Genomic DNA, 18,708 nt, shown 5'->3' on the forward strand with positions numbered 1-18,708 from the left:
GAGATGTCTCTCCGCAACCGCGGCAAAACCTGCGCGCGCTCCGACACTAAGCAAGAGGGTCATAGCCAGTTTTGATTTTACGTATCTGTTCATTTCACAACAAGATCCATTGCAAAACCCGCAGAATAACCTGAGTTCCCTTTCTGTCGGTCTCTCGACGTTGTGTCGAACCGACAGAATGGGGTTTGTCTTGAGAACCTATCATCTTCTGAGTATTTAGAAAAGGCCAATGAAAATTGGCGAATGAAATTTGCATGCCGGGCTCCTCCCCGGATGTCCGGGTATAAGAGGGAAGCCGGCGTGCTCATTCATTCACCTTTGGTTCTTCAGAGCCTAAGCATCTGATGAGCTTCTCTACGATCTTGGTGATCATTCTTTCTGCTGGAATCTACGACGTGGACAGCGGACGGTCCTTTCCTGCAGTGACTCTCCCCTGGGCGTCTCAGCAGTTCCGGAGGTGTTCGAGCAAATTTCCTTTTCTAAAAGAGCAAATTTCTCCAGCGTGGCTTGTCCCGCTGTTCTCATGGGTGCAACACACTCATCGAGGAGGGGGACGGACACAATGCCTGCTTCCAGTTCGCTGGGGCAGACGTTGTGGATACGTCCTGCCCGCACTGCGGGCGGCGACGATTCAGACGTTGCGTTACAGGTGGCTGTGCTCCCACAGGACTCAGCCACCACCTCGTTTGCTCCCCGTTCCGTGGCGGCAGGACTACGGCCCTGCCGTCCGCTACGGCAAGCAGCGAGGGTGATATGAGGATTACTGTGAGCGATAATCCGCCAGCCACGGGCTCACGGACCGTTCACACCTCGTCTCGCTCGTCTGACCGTTCCCCAAAAAAAACGGTCCGCCGTCTTATTCCTCAATCACGTATTCGGACACGATGCGTGATGATGAGATGTCTCCTGGAGCATCGGGGGGTGACGTACTGCCATCTGACTCCGACGATTCCTCGGGCTCCCTCCCTCGGGGGGTCGAGCCTAGGAAAAAGCGGACGTCGAGATGTCGGCCATGCTTTCCCGGGCCGCCGTGAGTGTTGGGTTGCAGTGCCCGCACTGCCTCTCCTGGTGCTCGCGGCTGGCTACATGGCGCCTCGGGTTTGAGCGCGGCTCCAAGCCGCGCCCGCCCCCAGTGCCGTGTTTACTGGAAGTGCATGAGGAACTTTGTAAGACCTGGAACGCCCCTTCCCGGCACGTTTCACGTCAAACAAAGTTCTGTCACCCTCTCTTCCCTCGAGGTTGAGACAGCTGGAGGATACAGTCGGTGTCCCCCAGGTGGAGTATGCCGCCGCGGTGCACTCGTGCCCGTAGGTGCCGGCCACCTGGGGGGGCTCGACCTAGACTCCCGTCCAAAGCATGTGGTGTCTCGGCATCTCTGGTGTCGAGAGCTTACATTGCGGCTGGACCAAGCTGCCTCCTCTCTCCACGCTATGGCTCCATGCCAGGCCAGGGCGTTGAGAGAGCTCCACGAGGGTAAGACCGACCCAGCGCTTATGCAGGAACTCCGCGCCGCCACGACCTCGCTCTACGGGCGACCAAGGTGACCACACGGGCCCTGGGTCGGACGATGTCCACACTTGTGGTCCATGAGAAACTCCTCTGGCCATCCTTGCGCAGATGAGTAACGCTGAGAAGGTCCGCTTTCTCGCCACCCGTCTCGCAAGGGGGGGCTGGTTGCTGTTACTGTCGAGCCGCAGCAGGCCCGCTCACGTCCCCGCTCGGGGGGGGGCGCGAGACCCGCACGCGGCCTCCCCCGGAGGGTTCTCGACAGCAAGAAGCAGTCCTCCGTGCCGCAACTCGGCCGCCTCGGCCTTCGAGTCCCGTGCACTGTCTCTTCCCGGCAGCCCTGGTCCTCTTCACGCCCTCCAGCTCTGGCGCCCCCCACTCAGGCGGCCCCCCTGGAGGAGACAGCAGAAGAGGAGACCATCTCCCCATCAGCAGCCGCGGCGAGCGACGTCATGGGAACACCTCAGGGGGATCGAGGGGGGGCGCGAGACCCGCGACGAGGAAGCCCGCACCCTCGCGGCCTCCCAGAGGCAGCGCGACTGACTAGCGCGCCCGATCAGTGTTGAACTGCCTGAAGATCAGACAGTCAGCGGTCCCCCTGTAACAAGAGGCTCCTGGGATACATGGCATCCTCGGCGGGGGGGGTCCCCCTCGGGTCGATGCACATACGACCGCTCCAACACTGGCTGCAGAGTCAAGTTCCTTGGAGAGCGTGGCACACCGGCAGCAGGCGTATGGTCACACGCTTTTCTTCTGACACACCCTAACCCCCTGGTCTCCATGACCTTCTTGCGGACAGGGGTCCCCTTTGGGATGCCTCCCTGCAAGGTTGGGGTGCCATGTGCAACGGGCAAGCAGTGTCGGGGCTGTGGACGGGCCCCCGCCTGCGTTGGCATTTCAACTGCCTAGAGTTGTTGGTTGTGCAACTTGCATTGAGGAGGCTACTACCTCTCGTGCAGGGAAGCACGTGCTGGTCTGGTCGGACAGCACAGCTGCTGTGGCGTATTCTTTCACTCACAGCAGCTGACATGACTCGCCCGACGCCTCCTCCTCTGGAGTCAGCAGGTGATCAGCTCCCTGCGAGCCACACAGATCCCAGGCGTCCTGAACCAGACAGTCCATCTCGGCTACGCGATCCAACTCCCCGGACGCCCGCCCAAGTTTCGGGGCATCCTCTTAACCTCAGCAGAGGCAAGGATGCCCTGTGCTTCGGGCCGAGGTCGCCACCCCTCTGGTGAGGAAGCGATCGTGCTCGTCCCTCTATCCGAGATGTTCAACGGGTTACAGCCCGTACTTCATCGTCCCCAAAAGAGCGGGGGTCACTAGATCTGCGTACCCTGAACAGGCACCTACTCAAGCTGCCGTTCAGGATGCTCAGGCAGAAGCGCATCCTGGCATCTGTCAGATGTCAAGATGGATTCATGGCAATCGACCTGAAGGAAGCTTACTCTCATGTCTCTTTCTCCCTCGTCATCGCCCGTTCCTATGGTCCGCTTTCGAGGGTCAGGCATATTAGTACAAAGTCCTCCCCTTCGGTCTGTCCCTGTCCCCACGAGTCTTCACGAAGATCGTGGAAGCCGCCCTCACTCCCCTCAGGGAGAGAGGTGTGCGGGTACTAAACTATCTCGATGACTAGCTCATTTGACACACTCGTGAGATCTGTTATGTACACACAGGGACCTAGTGCTTCGGCACCTAGATCGATTGGGACCACAGGTCAACCGAAAAGGAGCAAGCTCTCCTCTGTGCAGAGCATACTCTTTTTTGGTATGGAACTCAACTCTGTCTCCATTACAGCGCGACTGCGCTCAGTCAGTGTTGAACTGCCTGGAATATTTCAAGCAGTCAGCGGTAGGAGGCTCCTGGGTACATGGCATCCTCGACGGTGGTGATACCCCTCAGGTTGATGCACATGAGACCTCTCCAACACTGGCTACATAGTCGAGTTACCTGGAGAGCGTGGCACACCGGCAGCAGGCGGATGGTGATTACGCTTTTCTGCCGACGCACCCTAACCCCTTGGTCTTCAATGACCTTTTCTACGGACAGGGGTCCCTCTCGGGCAGGCGAGACGCGTCAGGGTCGACAGACGCCTCCCTGCAGGGTTGGGGTGCCGTGTGCAACGGGCACGCAGTGTCAGGGCGATGGACGGGCCCCCGCCTGCGCAGGCATATCAATTGCCTAGAGTTGTTGGATGTGCTACCCGCACTGAAGGGGTTACAACCTCTCGTGCAGAACAAGCACGTGCTGGTCCGGTCGGACAGCACAACTGCCGTAGCGTTTTTAACCGCCAGGGTGGCGTTCGCTTACGGCAGCTAACACGACTCGCCCGACGCCTCCTCCTGTGGAGTCCGCAGGTGAGCAGATCCCTGCGAGCCACACATATCCCAGGCGACCTGAACCAGACAGCCGATGTGCTCTCTCGTCAGTTGACGCCTCGCGGAGAGTGGCGACTCCACCCCCGCGCAGCCAGCTCATTGGGTACAGTCCGGGCGGGCTCAGGTAGACCCCTTCGCCTCCCTGGACACCACCCATTTCCCGCTAAGGTACTCCCTGCCTCGGCACGGATGCTCTAGCGCACAGCTGGCCGTGGGACAAGCGGAAGTACGTCTTTCCCCCAGTGAGCCTCATTGCACAGACCCTGTGCAAGGTCAGGGAAGAGGAGCATCAAGTGTACTAGTTGCGCCATACTGGCCCAACCGGACTTGGTTCTCGGAGCTAATGCTCTTGACGACAGCTCCCCCCTGGCCGATTCCCCTGACGAAGGACCTGCTTTCCCAGGGGAAGGGCACGTTATGGCATCACGGGCTAGACCTCTGGAACCTCCATGTCTGGCCCCTGGACGGAACGAGGAGATCCTGAGTGGCCTAACCCCTGCGGCGGTTAAGACCACTACTCAGGCTAGGGCCCTGGCCACTAGGTGACGATACGCCTAGTGGTGCCTCTTCTCATCCTGGTGCTCTTCTCGAAGAGAAGACCCGCGGAGTTGCTTGATCAAGTGGGTGCGGTCCTTCCAGAGACTCGAGAATAATCTCTCCCCTTCCACACTGAACGTGTATGTAGCCGCTGTTGCCGCTCATCACGACCCAGTTGCTGGTAGTCTCTAGGACAGCACAACCTGATCATTTGGTTCCTAAGGGGCGCGGGAAGGCTACCACCTCACCCACGCTCCGTACCCTCTTACGACCTTGATGCGGTCCTGGAGCCCCTCGGAGATGCCGCTCTTTCTCACTTCACGATGAAGACGGCTCTCGGGAGGACGCTCAAGAGGGTAGCGGACCTACAAGCATTCTCCGTGTCCACAGATTGCCTAGAACTCGGGCCCGGTTATTCTCACGCTATCCTGAGACCCCGGCCCGGCTACGTGCCCAAAGTTCCCACCACTCCCCCGAGACACCAGGTGGTGAACTTACAGGCGCTCCCCACCGGGGAGGAAGACCCAACCCCATCCGTGTTGTGTCCAGTACGCGCATTGCGCCTCTGCTTGGACCGCACGCAGAGCCGCAGAAGCTCTGAGCAGCTCTTTGTCTGTTTTGGAGATCAGCAGGGAGGGCTGTCTCAAACAGAGATTGGTGCACTGGATCATGGACGCCGTCACTATGGCGTACCTGTCCTAAGATCGCCTACGCCCACTGGGTGAGAGCTCTCTCCACACGGAGTACAGCCTCCTCGTGGGCACTGGCTCGAGGCGCCTCTCTGGCAGACATCTGCAGAGCTGCGGGTTGGGCTACACCCATCACCTTCGCGAGGTCCTACAGCCTTCGCGTAAAACCGGTCGGCGAGTCTTGCGGGCATCAGGCAAGACCGGCGACCGGTAGGGTGTACGCCTATGACAGTACCTGACCCTAGGGGGTCAGCGTACTACTAGCCTCCCTTCTTCCCCCACTGGGTGAAGAACAGGCACTCCATCCATCACTAGCAAGCACCTCCTGTGGGCGGGCTGGGCAGAGCAGCCCTGCCCCTTAGGCCGGGTATCACCTGAGTTATTCGCAACATAGCTCTAACCGGACCTAGTGCTACCAGACGTTGCAACCCCCCAGCAGGGCGGTTCCGTCTGATGTATCCTCATGCTGGTTCCCACCTTGGTAACCCATGACCTCCTTAGGTGGACCTCCACCTCGCGGTTAACTCCTTCAGTCCGCACTTTCTTCCCATGAGTTCTCCCCCATCGGTGAGACCATGTTGGTATCTCCACTAGTCTCCTCCCTGTGGTAGGAAGTGGTCTCTGTAGCGCATCCCCCGCTTGAGGAAGTAGCGCTTACCCAGTGGCCTTACGGTTCCGGGCGGCTTCTCGCTGTTAGAGAAACAAGGCCGCCGCCTGTGAGGCCGAAGGTAGGGGCCTTCCCACCTTTCAAGAAAGCTCTGGGACCCCCTACCTACCCACTGGTAGGTTACAATTTCGCGGTAGCGTCACGGCTGACACGCCCAGGCCAGTCACCGTCGCTTCGTTGAGATTGTGACAGGGCACAGTGTTATGGCGTTTTCCATTGGAACCCCATCTGTCGGTTCGACACAACGTCGAGAGACCGACAGAAAGGGAACGTCTCGGTTACATTTGTAACCTCGGTTCCCTGATGGAGATGTTGTGTCCTCTTGCCACAACACGTGCTGTCCACTGCAGCAGTCGTGAGAGGTCTCAGGCTCCTCAGAACTAAGGTGAATGAATGTGGCACACCGTCTCCCTTTTATACCCGGATATCCGGGGGCGGAGTCTGGCATGCAAATTTCATTTGCCAATTTTCATTGGCCTTTTCTAAGAAGTCGGAAGTGATTGGTTCTCAAGGACGAACCCCATCTGTCGGTTCGACACAACGTCTCGTTCCCTCCATTTTTTTTTGCCGTGCAGGCCCGCGCTTGAACGCACCAACGGAAACGTATGCCAATAATTTCTGTTAATGTAAAATCTTTTAAATAAAACCATCCACAACTGAAAGGCTACAACTAGCAATCGTTATCGCAACTCTCATATTTATTACACCTATATTTGTCAGAGTGACGTGCACTACCGCATGTGGCAGTTCGCCACCGTCATGGCACTTTACCACCGCGGTGGTGCGGTTGTCACGGCCACCGTCACAGCCCTAATTGAATGTGAAATTATTAGAATGTAAAAGTATATTTAAAAACATTAATGTTATGTGCGATTAATCGTGATTAATCGCAGAAAAAAATTAAGATTAATTAGATTATTTTTTTAATCGATTGACAGCAATAATAAAAACATAAAGACAATACTTACAGATAGGGCTGAGCGGTATGACGGAATATGCAGTTACCGCGGAATAAAATGTCAACCATAAGAGATTTTTCTATTCCGTGTATTCTGCAGAATGTAAATAAGTAGCCGTGGTTAACTCGGCGCTCTGCAAGTGGGCGTTGTGATGAAAAAACATGAATTAATCCACCCATAACAAATTTTGACCTTCTTTTAGTCTGTAGTTTCGTGATCCGCTCCAGTTTACTGTTTTACCGGTGATTGTGAAGGAAAATGAGACTCTTTGTAAACTACGTGGAGACAGATTATTTCTTGTGCTTCCCCTTCTCCCAGAGATTTTTCTCTACTGCATATGTGAGATAAGCACACGTGATGCGCTGACGCAGAGTAGGTAGCGTCTTGACCGCTCAACGAATATAATTCAACACATCGTAAAATATCGGATGCGCATCATAACATTTTTGTATCGCGAAATATTGTACTACGAAGTATCGTTACACCCCTAGTTTTGGGAGACGCGTGTGGAGTCAAAAATAATATTATAATAAATATTTATGGCAGAGCAGTGCGTGCCCGTCTGCTACGCCACTGCCTGTATACCCAAACTTGCATGATCCCCGTTGCATAATGGCTCTAAGAAATATTCGACTGTGAGATTGGTAGTCGAATCGGGCTCCTCCTATCGAAGCATCGGATCTTCGACTATTTGGGGTCACCCCTAAATTATTATTGTTATCCATAGGGCTGCAACAACTCAACTAGTCGATAAAATCGATAATAATCGATAATGAAAATAGTTGTCAACGAATTTCATTATCGATTAGTTTGTCTGTGACGTCACTTTTGCTATGCAGTTATAAATCAAGCGCGTCTTCTTCCCTTTTAAAATGACAATTTTAGACGTGTCTCTCCGTGCAGCGCGAGGTGTGCAGTTTTAAAGTCAGACGTGTCTCTCTGTGCATGCTTCTCTCCGTGCGGCACAAGTTGTGCAGTTTTAAAGTCAGACATGTCTCTCCGTGCAGCGCGAGGTGCGCAGTTTTAAAGTCAGACGTGTCTCTCTGTGCATGCTTCTCTCCGTGCGGCACAAGTTGTGCAGTTTTAAAGTCAGACATGTCTCTCCGTGCAGCGCGAGGTGCGCAGTTTTAAAGTCAGACGTGTCTCTCTGTGCATGCTTCTCTCCGTGCGGCACAAGTTGTGCAGTTTTAAAGTCAGACATGTCTCTCCATGCGGCACAAATTGCGCAGTTTTAAAGTCAAACGTGTCTCTCCATGCAGCGCGAGGTGCACAGTTTTAAAGTCAGACGTGTCTCTCCGTGCATGCTTCTCTCCGTGCAGCACAAGTTGCGCAGTTTTAAAGTCAAACGTGTTTCTTCGTGCAGCGCGAGGTGTGCAGTTTTAAAGTCAGACGTGTCTCTCCGTGCATGCTTCTCTCCGTGCGGCACAAGTTGCGCAGTTTTAAAGTCAAACGTGTCTCTCCGTGCAACGCGAGGTGCAAAGTTTTTAAGTCAGACGTGTTTTGCATGCATCTCTTCAAGCCGTGCAGTTTAAAGGGGAGAGGTGTTTTAAATGACTAAATTAAAGATTATATTAGTAAAACCAAATTTGTGGCTAAATACCCTGATTTGGGGGGTTTATTAAGTTCAGAGGTGGGAATTAATGAAGTACATTTATTTGCACTGTACTTAAGTACACTTTTTGAGTATCTATACTATACTTTAGTATATATTTTTTCTGGATACTGTTTACTGTACTTTACTACATTTGAATGACAAATATCTCACTTTTCATGCCACAAAAAAATATTTCCTTGGCCATCAGTCCCCTCCCTCCCACATTTGGGAGAGACTATTGTTGCCTGCTTCTAATATGACACACCTGAATCAACTCATCAGCCTTGCCCTTACAGAAAAGACACACGAAATTCACATGTGCAAAAAACACATGTGATCACATGTGAAATGTGTGTTTTTGGAACATTTTGGTGTGAATTCCATGTGAATTCCCACGTGAAACCCATGGGATAACATATGCGACATGTCTCCACATGTGATCACATGTTCTTCACGTCACCACATGTTGCACATGTCATCCCATGGGTTTTTACATGTTATCCCATGGGTTTCACGTGGGAATTCACATGGAATTCACACCAAAATGTTCCAAAAACACACATTTCACATGTGATCAGACGTGTTTTTTTGCACATGTTAAACACATGTTGTATACATGTGATCACATGTGAAAAACGTGAAATTCATGTGTTTTTTCTGTAAGGGTGGTGTGTTAATTAGGGAGACATCCACAACATTTTGAGAGAAGGCTAATGAGTACATTTGTGTATACTTTTCCCGTCTCTGATTTAGTTATAAGCAAAAGATCTAATTAAACCTTTTATCAGATTAATAAAAAAATAATCGATTATCAAAATAATCGTTAGTTGCATCCCTAGCTGTCCATTAATTTACACATTTACTGTTTTACAAGAACAGCAGAAAAATATTTATAAAATATTTTTATTCAGATGCCCTGTAGGGTTGGAAAAAAATACCTGGAATTTATTGCTGCCACAACGCCCACTTCCTTCCCAAAAGTCACCAATTGACCTTCTAAAGATCAGAGGGATGCTGTTAGACTCTGTCTACACTAGTGTGTTTTCATTTGAAAACTGAGTTTTCATTTTCAAAATGCTCTTCGTCCACACTAGCGTTTACAGGCGTTTCCAAACGCTGCCCATCCACACTGAGATGTCTGAAAATGCGTACATCCATGACCTGCGCATGAGTAAAACCAGACACGTCAGCATGTGTCATTTCTGTCAGGCGTTTAATTACTTTCTGCCAGAGGTGGGTAGAGTAGCAAAAATCTTCAAGTAACTATTTTAAAATTTACTCAAGTAAAAGTAAAGTATGCAATGAAAATTCTTTTCAAGTAGCTAGTTATTAGTTACTTTGTATATGATTATATACTATTCATAAAATTTATATTAATGCCTATATTTAAATCAATGTTTTTAATTATTATCATAAGTAGATATCTTTGCAATATACTTTGTACACACAGAGACTAAATGATAGACAATCACAGAAGACAAGCATTTCTGTAAATGTTATCTAGTCCCAATGTCAATGTAGCCTACACAACTTATTTAATAATAATGGACCATGCAAACTAAATTGAACCTGCAGAGTTTTGTGTTTACAATGCATTTAACTAAACTCAGAGCATTTCCTAAGATGATTTGGAACATCTTTAGTGCTCTCTTACAGTATATTAAATACAAACTGATTTTTGACAAAACTCATGTTTTCTCATGTTGTGTCACATGTGTGTTGTGAAAAGCTCTTACTTGTAAACATACAGTAATGAAACTTATTTGCAGCTTGAATCACATTATGCCAAGCCAACCACTTGTCAGGAAGTCTCACTCATTACTTTATGCAAGATCCTGCTGCCATCTACTGGTAAACAACTAAATTGCAACAAATATTTCTAAAGACATTTTATCATGCACATCTTGCTGCACAGTGTGCAGTCATTTTCATGCACTTCACCATAATAGAGCGACAGGTGATGTGACAGACAAGCAGCTGTTCAGTACAGTTCAGGTCACACAACAGGGGTTCTCTGTAAATGTGATTGTGAGTTTCGTAAATGTATAGGTTTGAGTTTGATTAGAATGTCACTCCCATGAATAACCGAATTGCATGCAAACACAGCCATATTGACGGCTCAAATACAGGACTGACAATCATATTCTGTTGCTGTGTGAATGTGGCCTAAGTGTCATCTGTCCAGTCACTCTACTATTTGTTTTTTTTCCAGGCTCACTACATTAAGGCCACAGCTTTTAGAAGCATAGGTCAAAGTGAAGATGCTCTGAGGGAGTATTTATACTGCGTGGCTCTAAAAGCTGACTGGATCACCGTAAAACTGGATGCTCAGAAGGTACATCACTCTAAATGTATATGTTCTTCTGAGAGTCGTTCTCTTGATTTTGGGATGTCAACTTGTGTGGTTTATGGCCATGTGTGTTTTAACAGATCCTGAGTGACATGTTCACTTCAGTGTTTGTGAACGATGGTTTGGGCACATCCCAGCAACCTCTTCTGGCTGGCTCCTCCCCCCGAGTCAAACCCTCATCCCTCCTCAGTTCTCTTCACTCCCCTCTTTATAGAGATGGCGACAAAGCAGGCAGCTCCAAGGTTACTGCAGTGTTCACACACAGATCAGTTTCAGCATTTGCAAAGATGTTTGATTGTGATTATTACAGTTAATGTTTGATGATAGGATTATCATAGTTTTTTTAAAGGCTTTACTTCACCAGAAAGGAATGAATAAGCAAATATCTAAACTGTTGTTTTTGTGCTTTGTGTTAGGAATCCAGTTGCAGTAAATTCCAAGATGGGAGTTCCTCTTTTTTAAACCGGACTGAAAACAATGTTAACTCTATTGGCATCTCTTCTGTATCGTTAGCCCTTAAGAGGAAATGGACAGAAGATCCAAATGACTTTCAGATGCCCAACAAACAGCGCAAAAGAGGTTTGAGAATGTAGATAAAAGCCATGCCTGAAAGTGCATAGGACCTCATTGTTCTTCTATGGATTATTGGAGCCCAAGCACTCTTTATGATTGTTTTAAAATTACTGCTCTGCAGCTCCTCCTTTAAATGATAAGTAAATGTGCTGTTAACCGGGTGTATGCATTTACAGTACGTGCATGTATGAAACTCAATACATGAGTACAGTTCTCATTGACTCAAACACCAATCACACTAATTTTACTATAGATCACTTTGCAAGATTTAAACGCTGGTCCAGAAACACTTATGGTTTTATTTTTCAATCTTAATTATACATAAGTCAAATCTAAAATATATTTGTTTAACATTTTGATTCGGTTAGTTGTGTCTAGTGTTTAGTTGGTTGTATTTTGTTCAAACATTTGTGCAGTTTAAAAAAACTGAAACTTTAATCCAAACAATGCCAAGAAAGTGACACAACAGTCTTGGCTCTTATATTCGACAACCTAAATACATGTCCACCATGCATTGCTTTCCCAGAACCAACATATGGCGGTGCCACTTGTACTCGGGCTGCTTTGTCATTGCTGCTTGAAGCTATATTTTGTTTGTTTTGAAAAGGCCTAACTGTCTTTTTCTTCCTGCCTTATTTGGCTCCCAGATGAGGCATTGTCATTCAAATCTCTGCCTACTCTTTCTGAAGAAAGGCAGGTTCCATTGAAGCTGTTGGACAGTGCAGACTTTGAATGTTCTCTCTGCATGAGGTAATATTGTTTATTTCTCTAAAGAGTAATTATCATGCACCTCACACTTCTCACTGTCATTAAAACGTTCAAATGCAGCATGCCACTGGAAAGTGTTTAAAAGCAGCGCACGCACTAAAAAAGGTATCTGTACTTTTTGTTGAACTTTTAAGATGTGATTTGAGTGCTTAATTCCATTCATGAAAGTGGAATTTTTGATTAAATGTGTATAAAACTTCAGTACTTAACTCACTCCAGTAAAAGTGCGTACACTTGGTCTAAAGTGTCTATACGGAGTGCACTTATTTACATCATGTTTTCTTGAAAAGGGATCATAGACTATGTTGCAGCTGTTTACACTGATGCTAAGCTATAGCGCTAAAGCTGACACAGTCAAAGGCTGCATTTACATTTGTCATAAACATGTGATCTCTGTGATCCGAACAAGCAGATCGGACTACACTTGTCAACATCAAATGGTTTCTGCATCTGCAGGGCTCTAGAGTGCGACCTAATTTCTCAATGGTGCGACTAAAAAAAATCTGAGGTCGCACCGGTGCGACCAGCCGTTCGAGGGGAATAAAAAGTCTCTGCGAAAGTCTCCCTGTGGTTCAACAACAGACACATTAGGCCCATATCGTGGTCTAAACCAATCAGAGATAGTGAAGGGCCCCCCTCTGATTGGCCGTGGTCCAGATATTCCTGTATGTGTGTGTACGTTTGAAAATGCTGTGCTGCAGTCGGACAGAGAGGTGAGTAGCCTAGGCCCGTCAGATAAACAGAGTGGATGTAGCCGCGGATGATGAGAGAAGATGAAAAGAACGATTGACAACTTTTTCATTAAGAATGTTAAGTTAAGGCCTGATCCGTCCGAAAATCATTACCAATGCTCCGACATGCTAGACTGCGACTAAATGGTCTCATTTTGCGACTATTTTTCCTGCCTGTTTTTCTTAATGGTCGCACCGGTGCGACTGTCAAACTGATCAATATATAATTTTTGCGTATTATAAATTTAATGCGCAGAAATGTTATATTGCGCAAGCTGCGCATTCAGTCACTCATTTTCGTCTCCCCTCCTTCAACCATTCTCTTATCTATCAGTGGCCCTGCTCCCAAAGACATAATTTGCGGGTTATGGGTAAGAGGCGAAGGACCGAAAGAGCAGACGAGTGAAGCGCTCAATCTTGCAACTGAAATAAATATGCAGAATACAAGAATTTCCCCTGCTAAGGTACAAAACAGCAAAGATAACGAAATGTGTTGCAAGTATTGTATGCATGTGAAGCTAATGCACGAAACGTGTGTTTAAACTTTATGCACTAAACTATTGTATAAAGATCTCTAACAATACTGCAAAGCATACAACACATTATACATCACGCTCAATACTGTTTATTTGTGAGTCGCTATTGATAGAAGCCAAACATGTATCAATGCAGCTTTCATGAAGAATAATCACTAAAAGCCTTCAGGTCTTGCGGGTTGTTTGAGATGCGCGCGCCCAGAGAGTCAGAGCACAAAATACTAAACGGAGTTCTCTTTCACACCTTCTTACTCTGAAACGGACATATTAACACAAAATAACCTAAAAATTCCCATATTAACAAGAAACCTTGTAAAGGTATTCAGTTTGTTTCGTGACCAAACAGTTGGGAAACAAAACACGTGTTCCAGTATATTGCGCGAGCTCTTAAAGGGGCAGGAGCATAATAAAGATCTATGTTTATAATGTTCATCAAACAACAACGGACGGGCCCAAAAACACTCACTGATATTAAAGGAATTGTGTTCTCTTATAGGAGTCGTTCACAACAAATAAAGGAAGAAAGTAGCTTTAAGAAAGATGTGCTTTAAATATGGTAAAGTGTTGAAAGAGAGTTTACATATACAATAAAAATAATTAAATCATAAACAATGATTTGTATTAATTTCTAATTGATTTATTAATGTATTAAACACATTTTAATGACGTTTTAGTGATTATTTTTTCTTACCTCACCCCGCGACTCTGGTGCTATCAAATTAAGGGCTGGTGCCACCAACTGAATAACTTGGTATCACCAGTGCCACCTCTCTCAAGTGTTAGTCTAGAGCCCTGCTTTCTTGTAGAATTGTGCTTCAAATAAAAAACTTTATGTTGACCAGATTGTTCGTTAATCATTTACAAGTCAATATTGCCTATATGGACAGCGATTAAAAAAAAAAGTGAACTTGTAAATCTGCGGTGTTACATGCGATGCGGTCAAAAATTTGGGTGCACCTAACTTTTGTGCTGGTGCACCTAAGAAAAAAGGTTAGGCGCACCAGTGCAACCAGTGCAAAACGTTAGTCTAGAGCCCTGATCTGTATATCTGATCGGATCTCTAGTTCCCTTTCTGTCGGTCTCTCGACGTTGTGTCGAGCTGACAGATGGGGTTCGTCCCTGAGAACCAATCGCTTCTGACTTCTTAGAAAAGGCCAATGAAATTGGCGAATGAAATTTGCATGCCGGACTCCGCCCCCGGATATCCGGGTATAAAAGGGAGACGGCGTGCCTCATTCAATCATCTTTTGTTCTTCGGAGCCTTCGCTCATGATCAACAGACTTCGCTACAAGATAGCAACTACAAGACTGCCGGTTCTACGACGTGGTGCAGCGGACTGTCCCTTCCTGAAGTGACTTCCCCTGGGCGTCTCGGTGGTTCTAGAAGTGTTCAAGTTTTTTCTCTAAAAGAGCAAATTTCTCCAGCGTGGCATGTTCCGCTGTTCTCGTGGGTGCAACACACTCATCGATGAGGGGGACGGACATGAGGTCTGCTTCCAGTACGCTGGGGCAGCCCTTGTGGATACGTCCTGCCCGCACTGCGGGCGGTTGACGATTCAGACGTTGCGTCATGGGTGGCTGTGTTCCCACGGGACTCAGCCACCACCTCGTCTGCTTCCCGTTCCGTGACAGCAGTGGCTACGGCCCTGCCGTCCGCTACGCCGAACAGCGACGGTGATATGAGGATTACTGTGAGCGCTAGTCCGTCAGCCACCGGCTCGCGGACCGTTCGCACCTCGTCTCGCTCGTCTGACCGTTCCCCATGAGACGGTCCCCCACCGTCTTGTTCCTCAACCACGTATTCGGAAACGGTGCGTGATGATGAGATGTCCGTTGCAGCATCAGAGGGTGACTTACTGGCATCTGACTCCGACGATTCTTCGGAGCTCCCTCCCTCGGGGGGTCGAGCCCAGGAAAAAGCGGACGTCAAAATGTCAGCCATGCTTTCCCGGGCCGCCGGCATTAGGTTGCAGTGCACCACACTGCCTCTCCCAACGCTCGTGGCTGGATGCATGGTACCCCGGGTTTGAGAGCGGCTCCAAGCCGCACTCGCCCCCAGTGCCGTGTTTTCCCGGAAGTGCATGAGGAATCTTAGGTGTCGAGAGCTTTCTCTGCTGCGGGCCAAGCTGTCCCCTCTCTCCATGCTATGGCCATCCTGCAGGCTAAGGCATTGAGAGAGCTCCACGAGGGTAAGACCGTCTGGCTCTAGCTGAACCTTGCACAGATGGGTAATGCCGAGAAAGTTCGCTTTCTCGACGCACCCATCTTGCAAGGGGGGGCTGTTTGGTGATACTGTCGAGCCGCAGTTCTCAACAGTAAAGAAGCAGACAGAGGATATCAAGCATATCCTCCCCCGACGCGATTCGGCCGCCCTCTGTCCGTCGAGATCCCGTGCACAGTCTGCTTCCCAGCAGCCCTGGTCCTCTTCGACTCCTTCCGGTTTCAGCGCCCCCCACTCAGGCGGCCTCCCGGAAGAAGACTCGAAGAGGAGACCACCACCCTGTCAGCAGCCGCGGCGGAAGCCGAAGCGGCCCTCATGGGAAGACCCCAGGGAGATTGAGAATACCTTCGGCCATTCCATCGCTATTTGGTCAATCCGGGACGGTTCCTGCCCCGTCCCAACAGCCCTCTAGCCGAGATGTTCAACGGGTTTTACAGCCCGTACTTCATCGTCCCAAAAAGGGGGTTGCTAGATCTGTGTACCCTGAACAGGCACCTACTCAAGCTGCCGTTCAGGATATTCACGCAGAAGCGCATCCTGGCATCTATAAGATGTCAAGATTGGTTCATGGCAATCGACCTGAAGGACGCTTACTTTCATGTCTCGATTCTCCCTCATCATCGCCCGTTCCTACGGTTCGCTTTCGAGGGTCGGGCATATTAGTACAGAGTCCTCCCTTTTGGTCTGTCCCTGTCCCCACGAGTCTTCACGAAGATCGTGGAAGCCGCCATCACTCCCCTCAGGAAGAGAGGTGTGCGGGTACTAAACTATCTCGACGACTGGCTCATTTGACACACTCGCGACATCTGTTATGTATACACACAGGGACCTAGAGCTTCGGCACCTAGATCGATTGGGACCACAGGTCAACCGAGAAAAGAGCAAGCTCTCCCCTGTGCAGAGCATCCTCTTTCTTGGTATGGAACTCAACTCTGTCTCCATTACAGCGCGACTGACTACAGAGCGCGCTCAGTCAGTGTTGAACTGCCTGGAATATTTCAAGCAGTCAGCGGGCCCCCTGAAACAAGAGGCTCCTGAGCACATGACATCCTCAGCGGTGGTGATACCCCTCGGGTTGATGCACATGAGACCGCTCCAACACTGGCTACAGAGTCAAGTTCCCTGGAGAGAGTGGCACACCGGCAGCAGGCGGATGGTGATTACATTATGTATGTGATTACATTATGCCGATGCACCCTAACCCCTTGGTCTTCAATGACCTTTCTACAGATGGGGGTCCCTCTTGGGCAGGTCACGAGGCGCGTCGTGGTGACGACAGATGCCTCCCTGCAGGGTTGGGGTGCCGTGTGCAACGGGCACGCAGTGTCGGGGCGATGGACGGTTCTCGGAGCTAATGCTCTTGACGACAGCTCCCCCCTGGCCAATTCCCCTGACGAAGGACCTGCTTTCCCAGGGGAAGGGCACGTTATGGCATCCCAGGCCAGACCTCTGGAACCTCCATGTCTGGCCCCTGGATGGGACGAGGAGATCCTGAGTGGCCTACCCCCTGCGGCAGTTAAGAAGTGTAAGTGGTGCCTCTTCTCATCCTGGTGCTCTTCTCGAAGAGAAGACCCGCGGAGTTGCTCGATCGGGAACGTGCTGTCCTCCTGGAGACTCTAGAGTAATCTCTCCTTTTCCACACTGTGTATGTGTATGTAGCCGCTGTTGCCGCTCATCACGACCCAGTTGCTGGTAAGTCTCTAGGACAGCACAACCTGATCATTTGGTTCCTAAGGAGCGCGGGAAGGCTACTGCCTTGCGACCTTGATGCGGTCCTGGAGCCCCTCGGAGATGCCGCTCTTTCTCACCTCGTGATGAAGACGGCTCTCTGGATGGCGCTCAAGAGGGTAGCAGACCTAAAAGCATTCTCCGTGTCCACAGATTGCCTAGACCTCGGGCCCGGTGATTCTCACGCTATCCTGAGACCCCAGCCCGTCTATGTGCCCAAAGTTCCCACCACTCCCCCTAGACACCAGGGGGTGAACTTACAGCCGCTCCCCACCGGGGAGGAAGACCCAACCCCATCCGTGTTGTGTCCAGTACGCGCATTGCGCCTCTGCTTGGACCGCACGCAGAGCCGCAGGAGTTCTGAGCAGCTCTTTGTCTGTTTTGGAGATCAGCAGGGAGGGCTGTCTCAAACAGAGATTGGCACACTGGATCATGGACGCCATCACTACGGTGTACCTGTCCTATGATCGCCCGCGCCCACTGAGTGAGAGCTCTCTTCACACGGAGTATAGCCTCCTCGTGGGCACTGGCTCGAGGCGCCTCTCTGGCAAACATCTGCAGAGCTGCGGGTTGGGCTACACCCATCACCTTCGCGAGGTCCTACAGTCTCCGCATAAAACCAGTATCAGCTCGAGTCTTGCAGGGCATCAGGCAATACCGGCGGCCGGTAGGGTGTACGCCTATGACAGTACCTTCCCCCCCTTTCTTTTAGGGGGGTCAGCGTACTAAACTAGCCTCCCTTCTTCCCCCACTGGTTGAAGAACAGGCACTCCATCCATCACTAAGCAAGCACCTCCTGCGGGCAAGCTGGGCAGAGCAGCCCTGCCCCTTAGGCCGGGTACCAACTGAGTTATCCACAACATAGCTCTAACCGGACCTAGTGCTACCGGACGTTGTAACCCCCCAGCAGGGCGGTTCCGTCTGATGTATCCTCATGATTGGTTCCCACCTTGGTAACCCATAACCTTCCCTAGGTGGTCCTCCACCTTGCGGTTAACTCCTTCATTCCGCACTTTTCTCCCATGAGTTCTCCCCTAACCCTGAGACCATGTTGGTATCTCCACTAAACTCCTCCCTGCGGTAGGAAGTGGTGTCTGTAGCGCATCCCCCATTTGAGGAAGTAGCGCTTACCCAGTAACCTTACGGTACCGGGCAGCTTCTCGCTGTTAGAGAAACAAGGCCGCCGCTTGTGAGGCCCAAGGCAGGGGCCTTCCCACCTTTCAAGAAAAGCTCTGGGACCCCCTACCTACCCACTGGTAGGTTACAATTTCGCGGTAGCGCTCACGGCTGACACGCCCAGGCCAGTCACCGTCGCTTCGCTAGAGATTGTGACAGGGCACAGTGTTGTGGCGTTTTCCATAGGAACCATCAGGGAACTGAGGTTCCCTTTCTGTCGGTCTCTCGACGTTGTGTCGAACCGACAGAATGGGGTTTGTCTTGAGAACCTATCATCTTCTGAGTATTTAGAAAA

The 18,708-nt window shown here is 49.9% G+C and overlaps 1 protein-coding gene across 2 annotated transcripts in view; it reads left to right on the forward strand.

Moving 5' to 3' along the window:
* The window catches only part of LOC130550862 (LON peptidase N-terminal domain and RING finger protein 2-like), a 40,541-nt gene extending 28,416 nt beyond the window's left edge, over positions 1–12,125 (forward strand). For both annotated transcript variants that reach the window (XM_057328378.1, XM_057328377.1), the window contains 4 exons: positions 10,543–10,665; positions 10,761–10,922; positions 11,097–11,259; positions 11,901–12,125. In XM_057328378.1, the coding sequence (XP_057184361.1) occupies positions 10,543–10,665; positions 10,761–10,922; positions 11,097–11,259; positions 11,901–12,007 (555 nt within the window). In that variant the 3' untranslated portion in view covers positions 12,008–12,125. The remainder of the gene's footprint in view (positions 1–10,542; positions 10,666–10,760; positions 10,923–11,096; positions 11,260–11,900) is intronic.
* The last annotated feature ends 6,583 nt before the right edge of the window (positions 12,126–18,708 follow it).

Source organism: Triplophysa rosa, unplaced genomic scaffold (genome assembly GCF_024868665.1).
Source record: "Triplophysa rosa unplaced genomic scaffold, Trosa_1v2 scaffold454, whole genome shotgun sequence".
NCBI classification, from domain to species: Eukaryota; Metazoa; Chordata; class Actinopteri; order Cypriniformes; family Nemacheilidae; genus Triplophysa; species Triplophysa rosa.